We start from the raw sequence: 10,537 nt of genomic DNA on the forward strand, positions 1-10,537 counted from the left end.
AAAATGTGTGGCGCATTTTGAAGCGCAAAATGCGACAACGAAGACCCCGTACTGTTGCCCACCTTAAGACTTGTTTGCAGGGAGAATGGGACAAAATTACACCTGAAACACTTCATCACTTGGTGTCTTCAGTCCCTAAACGTCTTTTAAGTGTTGTGAAAAGGAATGGCAACATTACAAAGTGGTAAATGCTTTACTGTCCCAACTTTTTTTTAAATGTGTTGCAGGTCTGAATGACAGGAAAGGATGCATATTTACAAATGACATGAAGTTGACCAGACAAAACATGAAATATTTTTTGTTCATATTGTCTGCAATGAAATACAAGTCAAAGTAAATTTAGAAATCACTTCTTTTTTTTATTTATTTGCATTTTCCATGCTGTCCCAACTTTTTCTGATTTGGGGTTGTAATTAAAATATATGAAAATAAAAAAATCAGAAAAAAACATATAAATGATATGCCATTTTATATATAAATGAAATACAACATTTAAAAATGGAAATAAATGTTAAATAAGTAAAAAGATTATCAAATAAGAAAAACATTTGTGACCCTGGACCACAAAACCAGTCATAAGTTGCACCGTTGCGATTTGGCCCAAATGTGGCCCGAATCTGCTTTGTGACTGTTCCCGCCCACGATATTTGTGGCAATATCCAACAATACATTATATGGGTCAAAATTATGAATTTTTCTTTTATGCCAAAAATCCATAGGATGTTAAGTAAAGATCATGTTCCAAGAAGATATTTTGTAAATTTCCTACCGTAAATATATAAAAAAATGTATTATTAGTAATATGCATTGCTAAGGACTTCATTTGGACAACTTTAAAGGCAATTTTCTCAATATTTAGATTTTTTTTGCACCCTCAGATTCCAGATTTTCAAATAGTTATATCTTCTGTCCAATGCTAACAAACCATACATCAATGGAAAGTGTATGTATTCAGCTTTTCAGATGGTGTATCTCAATTTAAAAAAAAAATTGACCCTTGTGACTGGTTTTGTGGTCCATGGTCACATTTACTACTGGCTTCCAACATTTGTGTGGAAATATATCTGTGTTTTATAGCCTAATTGTTTTCTTTTGCAGGCTCCAACAGTAGATGTGAAGATTGCATGGCTCACTGAGATTAGAAAAATCCTCAACAATCAGCAAAAGATTGACAAAGGTTCCTACATTACATCTCTGTTTCTGTTAATATCTGTGTTTAACGTTTTCTATTTGAATTGGTAGGCCTATTTCTTGATTTAAAGGTGCAGTGTGTGAATTTTAGCGGCATCTAGTGGTGAGGTTGTGAATTGCAATCACCCACTGCTCATCCCTCCCTTTCGAAGCACATAGAGAAGCTACAGGGGCCACATTGGACAAAAATGTCGACGTCGGATAGCGCAGAGAGTGACTAGCGCTCTGTAGAGCAGTTTGTCCGTTTAGGGCTACCATAGAAACATGACGGCGCAAAATAGTGACTTCCCTGTAAGGTGACCCGCGGTGTATGGAGATAGAAATGGCTCATTCTAAAGTAATAAAAACATAACGGTTCATTATGTAAGGTCTTTATACTCCACTGACAACATAGTTATGTATATTATATTGCATTTCTGTCAATAGATCCTCATAAATACTACACACTGCACCTTTAAATAAATTGTGCTTAGCGGGTCAAACTCTGCCTTTCTCTTTCTCAGGTGATGCTCCCCTGGATAGTGAGCAGCCATTATTTCCACCCTTGGGCGACAGGTGATCCTCAAAACCCCTCACTTTGTTTTTGCAATCTCTTCTATAGTATGGACGTAGAATGTGTAATTATCTACAGGTTTTATCATGTTTTTTTTATGTTCTGCCTTATGTTAATCACCTTCATAAATACCGTATGCTTTGAGTCCATCTGCATGATGGTATAGTACTAATCTGTATCATACTGGCATGAAAAACTCTTGATCTCATTTTTTGAAACCTACGTGATGGAAACATTGGGCTTGGACTTTGGAGAACCAAATGTAAAAATACTATTTGCAATAAATGTTGTATAAGCAGCGTTGAATCCTAATCATGCATTTAAATCTAGTTTTAATGTAATTTTAGTCTAGTCATGGGCTAATAATATGCAAGTTTTGATTATGTTGATGTTATAATTAGGATTACTTTTGATGTGACATGTTTTTATACGTCATATTATTAGCCCACAAATTACATTAAAACTAGATTGACCCTAAAATGAATGGAATGTATATTTGTAATAAATAATAGTTGTGTATTTATAATAAGTATAGTAAAAATATTATTACATTTTGGAAGCCATTTGCAGCACATGGTACTTTATATTTGGTTTTTCAAAACAATTTCTTTGAATGTCATGTTGTTCAATGGAACAGGATTGGAGTCAATATCATGTCAGCTCAGTTAATATTGAACGTTCACTGAAAGTCAATTTACTGACTTGAAATTACACTCACATTTAGTTTATTTGCCATGTTTTTACTGACCGCAGTCCTGTTCAAGATTATCCTGTTTGTGATGACGTTTGATGGCTGTTGTTGTGTTTTTTTTTTGATGCCCTTGTTTCCGGTCGGTTCATCGGTCGGTGGGTCAGTGTGAGGCATATGTCCGTGTGCATGCCCTGGAGTTCCACACAGATCACTGGCTGCTCAGGTTGTTTTGATGTCCTTCCTCACAGCAAGCTCCAGGGGGCGTCCGTCAGCTCAGAGGAGGCCGACTCGGGCCGCGTGAGTCCGGTTCTGACAGACCCAGTCATCGTTTCTCCACGCCCTCGCCACCACAACCGCTGCAGTGAGTCAGAGGCCATGGGAAGGCCATTTTCATTGGAATTTAGTCTGTTTGATAAGGTCCAGAAAACTGTATTATGCTATTGAACTTAATTGGTTTTTGGAATGGGATTTTTAATATGTAAATTGTGGCACACTTATATGCATGAAATTGAGTCAAGTTATTGCAACACATGAAAAATTTACAATCCATATGGTTGGAATGTCATTATGGTTTGGCTGGTTGTGGGTTGCAGGCTGGCCTGGGACTTCTCAGTCAGTGGACATCTGTGAAGGTCTGGAGGACTGGACCACTGACCTCTCAAACATCTCAGACTCTGATGAAGAGGACGATGTGCTGCTGGTGAGCTTGGACCATTAGCTATCGCACAGATTCATGGTTATTTTGGGGAAACTTTTAATTGAAATCAGGTTTCAACAAAGAAGGAAGTTGGGTTTATATAGTCTAAATGATTTGTATTATGCTGGTTTGCTTGTTTTTTTTCAGGTTCCTGGAAGGTATAGAGCAATGGTGGATCACTTAAAGTGCGGCAAGGATGACGTTATCATTAAATGTGGTGATGTCATTCACGTGCTGCAGGAGAGCGCTATGGGGCTTTGGTGAGTAATTTTCTATTTCCATTTCCGGCTTCTTAAACAAGAAAAAACATAGGGCGCAGTGTTTCCATATTTGGTTGACGATTTTACAACCCAAAACTCGCCAAAAACATTCACTGCCAAAAGAATGTGATCTAATTCAATTTTCATGGCAACCAAGGTTTATAAGGACCATTTACCTCCTTAAAAATAATTATAAAATAAAATTATAAAAATTAATCAATTTCCCTGCCAGGAAAACAATACAACACAAAACCGGATCAAAACTTTGCAAATACAGTATAAAGAAAGTGAGCAATACCCAAACAGGTAGAAAAGTATGTACAAAAATTAGCAAACAGGAGTAAAAAAAATTAACAGACTTTAACCCTCACACACATCATAAAAGTCAAAAATGTGTAATTCGTGTTCAAAAAATGAAGCACAATAATAATAATAATGTGCTTACCTTGTGGTGCGTTGAAAGTTGCAGATGTCCTGGTCAGGCCATATTTTGAGATAAACTTTTTTTTTTACCATTCTTTGTAAACCCTAGAAATGGTTGTGCGTGAAAATCCCAGTAACTGAGCAGATTGTGAAATACTCAGACCGGCCCGTCTGTATGAATTTTTTTTTAATATCTTCCATTAACCGATATGATACATTGTGCATAAAACACCACCAACATAAACAGAAAGCCTTTTTAAGATTTAATAATTATTAAGAATTATTGCCTAATATTTGGTTCCAATATGCAGATATATTTTTGCATTATCTTCTGATATAGAACATTGAATCATTACCCTCAGGACGAGAACATATTAAATCATTCTGAATCATAAGTTATGCAAAAAGCATCACTCTAATTAACAAGTTAATAATCAATATCATGCTGTAATTTTCACAGGAATGTTAAGAATTTGACTCGTGGAGGTGAAGGAACACTCCCTGTAGATACACTTCTGAGAATGCTGGGAGATGCAGGCAGAAGTCCCTCCATTAGGTCTGGAAGTGGGATTGTGGTGAGTGAATTCTACTTCTTGTAAGCAGGTGACAAAAAATCATTAGGGTTGTAGTCTAATAGATGTTGGAATAAGAACCTTTGTCATGAACACTATACTCTAAAATGCAGCTTACGTGAACTAATGTTCATTAAAATTATGTTGAATATTTTATTTTAAAGGGGTCATGATGTGGATTTTAATATTTTGCAATGTTCCATAAGGTTCACTGTTAATAAAGTGTTTTATTCAGAAAACAAACAAATATATATGCAGAAAAAAAAACGATTATTTTCATTACGGCTGATTATTTGATTATGGCTTGTCAGTAAACAGCCATTGTTATGATTGGCTAATGTCATTGCATAGGAAACAGTACCAACGCCCACTCGATATTGAACGTGAGTGTTTTAAAAACATTATCCATATTTAACTGTCATTTACAGACAAAGCATAATGAAATAATTTACTTCTGTCTGGTTTGTGATGCAGCTGCTCTCAGATCCAATACAGTTGGCTGCTTCATCTTTCAACAAAAGTTTCTTCGCAAACTCTCCATTACACTGTGCCTCGTTTACAAAATAAAATGCTCCGAGCAAACATATAATCCTCTGACGCGATCCAGTATGCCATTTAAAATAAACCATCCACTGCTGTGGATGCTGGGATCCAGCTGAAGTCTGCACAGAGACACAAAATAGCTGTTTAAACTGGACTTTAAAGTTTAAAGTGAACGTTCTTTCACTTTTCCATTTGCCCTGTTGTCAGCAGACTCAAACGTGTGGTCTATGTCATAAATTGAACGTGCATCTGAATACTTTATGGTGCGATATCTATTTGTCTTGCAATAGTGAGGCAGTCTTGCTCTTGAGGCAGTCATATGCAAATGTATTTGCCCGTGTGACATCACCAATCTCCCAATATCAAAACAAGCTGTTTTTGGCTTGATTAAATAAATAATTGTTTATAATTGTCACTGACTCAGCTAAATCTTCAGCACCAGATCCCATAACACCTCCTACACGAACTCAGTTGCCTGAATACTGGCTCAGCACACCCGTTTCACCTCATCACAGCCACACATAAATACCAGCTTTTCACCTACACTCAGTGTCTAGTCTTGTCAACAACTACAGTGTGTAACTGCCCGACTGCCTTGATACATTGAACTTCTCTACAGTGATTCTTTGATTCTGCATCTTCCTCAGCCCTGAGCCTGATCTTCAGCCCTGAGCCAACCTGCCAAGCAAATATACCTTTCACAAGACTGTCTCAAGCTTTTGAGCTCTATCAATAATGCCTGTTGCATTATCCTTGTGAGTCTTCTCTACTGTTCCGTGACAGAAGACCAGACCAAAAGAAGTGGCTATGGATAGCGATGCTTCCCCTAATCCACCCTCTGATCCTCTCCCAGAACTGATGGAGGCGATGCATCAGGCACTTCCGCCTCCAGTCACTGCTTCTTCCTCTGATGTATCCGCCAGTCCTATGGCCCAGCGAGAGCCAAACTCAAGTGTGGAGACGGATTGCAGCAGGTTTCTGTTACAGAGCTATCTGTGATTGCCTACATAATTTCTCTGTAATTCTCTCTGGACAAGCTCTGCAATGGACGAAGACCCTTTGGGAAACGAATGCCCCTGTCACTCAATCACTCAATGCTTTCACTACCCATTTTAAGGAGGTCTTTGGTCACGCGGTCAGTGCTCAGTAATTCTCATGATCAGTTATACCATCTCCACCAAGGGCGTTTTTGCTGCAGTCTCGCAGCAGCAAGTGGATGGAAAGAAGCATTATTGTTCACTGCTTATTACCAGGGTCTCGCTCCAATTATTCGTACACAGATGGCCATCTATTAAAACACGATGGATTTAGAGAATATCATCTAACGATCCATCAGGATTGCTCAATGTCTCACTGCCTGTAATCTTGACACTGTATTGCAGCATCCTTCCCCCGCATCCGTATCCACACCATACGCATCTCCAGCACCAATCGCCGAACCAATCCCAGATAGCAAAAATCATCTGGCACAGAGTTGGCCCAGACCATTCGTAAGTTCTGTGCCAGATCCGCGCATCGGACTTGGGCCGGTGTCTTTTGGCACAACGGGCCAATACCGGCACAGATCCGTTTTTACTCATCCGGACCATCACTGGGCCAGCTCCTTTATGGCGATTTGGCCCAAATGTGGCCCGAATCTGCTTTGTGACTGTTCCCGCCCACGAAAACCTGGCCCGGCTGAATACGTATTAGAGCAGTGAAACGGAGGTGATTGTAACGCGGATTTGCCGGTTCGGAGACAGATCCGGCTCGGAGTCAGCTGCTGTCTGGGATGCAGCTTGTCTCTCTTCATCTTTCCCGTACGGAGAACTAGTGACACATAAACAAATCACTTGTGTCTTCACTGCGGTGCTAGCGGACATCTGCTTCCTGAATGCCTGTTCGGTCACCACACCTAGTGGTGAGTACTTTCCTTCTAAAATCTCCAGTTTACATCATACTACAGTAACAGTGACCACTACTCGTCATTCTATTTCAGCCCAAGGCCTCATTGACAGAGGATTCCCTGCCTGCAGGCTTTGAGCATCCACTCCATCTTAGGAAGACTGTTGGGCAAAGGTGTTATCACTCACTGCACCCTGACAGTTACGCTGTGAATCGGATGTCTACATTCTGAAGAAATATCTTTTGTGGTGCTGGATGGTTTCACCGCGGAGATCATCTTGGGACTACCGTGGATGCAACAACAGTCGTCTACTATTTCCTTGTCCAACGGAGAGATTCATTGGTGGGGCAATTACTTTTTAAAGGAGTATTCCCACAGGAGCCCTACAAGAGTGAATTTGACCAACTCCATTTTCATCAATTCAACCTCCATCGAGAACATCAGGAAGTACCCCAGGAGTACCGGGCATTCCAGAATGTCTTTAGTAAACAGCTGCCGGCTAAATTACCACCACATTGGTCATGGGACTTCACAATCAACCTGCTGCATGGGGCAACTCCTCCTAATGGTAAAATTTATCCTCTGTCCATCCCGGAGCAGAAGGTCATGGTGGAGTATGTTGAGGAGCCAAACCTGGACAACCATTGCCAACACATTACGCAGGTCCAGCAAAAACTGAGAGCTCACCAATTTTTATTTAAAGCTGGAAAAATTTGAGTTTTAACAAGACCACCATTCACATCCTGGCTACATCATCAGGGAACAGATAATTCAGATGGACCAGGGTAAGGTACAGGCAGTAAAGAACTGGGCACAACCATCCACTGTCAAGGACTATAGAGGTTCCTGGGATTCGCAAATTTCTATAGTCGCTTCGTTGCCAACTTCAGTAAGATCACTGCACCTCTGACTTCCATGTTAAAGAACCGGCCCAAGTCTCCATCCTGGGATCCATCAGACAAGAGGGCATTTCAACAGTTAAAGGAGGCCTCTTTGAAGTGATAACAGATCATCAAAATATGTAAGGAACGTGTTGCTCGTGACTCAGACCCAGGGAGAAGAATCTAAAGGCTGATGCACTGTCAGGATTACATTCACCCAAATACAACACTGAACTACCGAAAGCTGTTTCTCCCTCCAGCCATCATTGCCAGTCCTATCTAGTGGTCACTAGATTACCAAATTGTCGTTGCCACTTGTTCAGAGCCCGGTCCGCCGGGACGTCCTGAGGGGCACATATTCGTACCATCCACCTCATGACTCCCAGTTTACGACTCATGGACTCCGTTCATCCGTCTTTGGGCTCTGGACACCCAGGCATTCAGCAAACCCTTGCGCTCCTCCATAATTGCTACTGGTGGCCAAGTATAATCCAGGATGTTGCTCGGTTTGTTGGAGGCTGCCCCATATGTTCGATCTCGAAGACCCTCCATCACCTACCCAAAGGTAAACTGGTACCATTTCCCATCCCACGTAGACCCTGGTCACACATCTGTATAGAATTCATCACTGATCTGCCTTTCTCCACATGCATCCTCATCACTGTAGACCAATTCTGTAAGGCATGCTGCCTCATCCCTTTAAAGGGCCTTCCATCCACCACCCGCACTTCATCTCACGGGTATGGAAAACCTTCTTCCAACTGCTGGTGTTCTGTCAGCCTTACTCCGGGATACTATCCTCAAACAAATGGACAAACCGAGTGAAAGGTTCAGGAGATCGGACGTTGCCTGTGGTCATACTACCACGTCATCAGCACAGCTGGAGTCGCTATCTCCCTTGGGCTGAGTATGCTCAAAACTCCTTGCGACAACCCACCACTGGATTAACACCCTTCCAATGCATACTCCGTTACCAACTGCCCCTCTTTCGCTAGTCAGGTGAGTTTGTTCGAGGAGAGTGAGAGGGTTTGGGACTCAGCACATGTCCACCTGCAGAGGGCTGTATGGGGGCATAAGAGCCAGGTCGACGCCAGAAGAGCTGCGAGGCCCATCTACCATCCAGGTCAGAAGGTCTGGCTCTCCACCTGGGACATCTGCATCCACCTGCCCTGTCGCAAGTCCCCACTATATAGATCCATTCACCATCCAGAGATGAGTCAATGAGATTGCATACAGGTTAAACCTTCCATCACACTACATAATCTCACCCACCTTTCACATCTCCCTGTTGAAACCTCACTAATTCTCTGGTTTCTTCTTCTGCAGGATCTGGTGCTGATGACGTACCTCCTCCTCCAGTGGAATCTGATGAAGGAACCATCTATAAGGTGCATACCATCCTGGACTCACGAGGACGGCCAACTAGAATATCTTGTGGATTGCCCCAGAGGAATGATCCTGGGTTCCACATGACAACATCTTGGACCTGTCCCTGCAAACAGAGTTCCACTCTAACCACCGTCCTGTACCCAGAGGTAGAGGCCGCCACCGTCGTCACACAGCTCGTCTTTGGGAGCTGCCCGTGGAGGAGGGGGTACTGTCAGTCTCAGCTACGCCTTCAGCACCAGATCCCATAACACCTCCCACACGATCACAGTCACCTGAATACTGACTCAGTATACCTGTTGCACCTCAAGACCACACATAAATACCAGCACTTCACCTACACTCAGTGTCTGGTCTTGTCAACCACTACAGTGTGTTACTGCCCGATTGCCTTGCTAAATTGAACTTACCTATGGTGATTCTTCGTCTTCAATTCTTCATCTTCCTCAGCCCTGGCCCCTGTGCCTGATCTCGAGTCCATCACCAACCTGTCCAGCTCTTTCACAAGACTCTCTCAAATTAAGTTTCTACTTACCTGCTCAGTTTGCTTTTGAACTCTGCTGTCAATAAAGCCTGTTGCATTATTCTTGTGAATCTTCTCTTCTGTTCTGTTACCATAATGAGGAGGTTGTTTTAAGCTATGAAACTTGCACAATGTTTTAATGGTATAAAGACCTCTAATATGTCAAAAATTTGATTTCTCATGTCATGACCCCTATAAAGAGACCTGAGCATACTGTGATACTGCAATAGAATCTTTTCTTTTTCTAAAGCACTTCATTGTTGTCTCATAGGTACGGGAAATATAAACAGCAGGAAGCCCAGCAACATCTAAGTACATAAACCACATGTACACAGCTCCCACCATGTGATAACCCTAAAGGCCATTACTGTCATTCAGGACTGATCCCAGTCACGCCAAACCGACGCACACAAACAAACACAACGTCAGGAAAACAGAGCCACCTAGTCAAGAGAAAGCTTCCATCTGCCATCAGTGAGAATTGTGGATTATGTTGCATTTAAAGACAAAAAGAGACATCACTTACAACAAAACAGTGTGGAAATAAAAGGAGCTTTGTGAAGCACAAACTTTACACTGATCCATATCATCACTGGAAGATACCATCACCATACTGTGCCATAACACATTATAAGAAACATGTATTTGTGTTAATTAGCACAGTATTTAATTGTATTTTAAAACCGGAAGGTTTATAGCATGGCGTGTACGCTGATCTCGCTCTTCTCAGATGGGTACAGTGGTTGGACACTTGTTTTAATAAGCCATTTTAATGCTGGAATAGATACCAGCACAACAGTGAATAAAAGATGAAAGCTCACATCAGTAACTAGTCTTCTGTGCCAAAACTTAACATTCCATTTCCAAACGTATTTGGTTGATCTTAATTCTTCTTTTTATAATTCTGACTTTGGCATCAGTATTTCAGAAAT

At 41.4% G+C, this 10,537-nt stretch overlaps 1 protein-coding gene across 1 annotated transcript in view; it reads left to right on the top strand.

Annotated features, from left to right (window-relative positions):
• Positions 1-9,989, top strand: part of mcf2b (MCF.2 cell line derived transforming sequence b) — a gene marked incomplete at its 3' end in the record, with an annotated part of 29,184 nt that extends 19,195 nt beyond the window's left edge. Inside the window, 8 exon segments of the mRNA XM_079805230.1 lie at positions 1,099-1,177; positions 1,695-1,746; positions 2,600-2,796; positions 3,029-3,135; positions 3,280-3,392; positions 4,276-4,379; positions 9,877-9,914; positions 9,918-9,989. Coding sequence (XP_079661356.1) covers positions 1,099-1,177; positions 1,695-1,746; positions 2,600-2,796; positions 3,029-3,135; positions 3,280-3,392; positions 4,276-4,379; positions 9,877-9,914; positions 9,918-9,989 — 762 coding nt within the window.
• Between the last annotated feature and the right edge of the window lie 548 nt (positions 9,990-10,537).

This window comes from Gobio gobio (assembly GCF_949357685.1).
Source record: "Gobio gobio genome assembly, chromosome: 22".
NCBI classification, from domain to species: Eukaryota; Metazoa; Chordata; class Actinopteri; order Cypriniformes; family Gobionidae; genus Gobio; species Gobio gobio.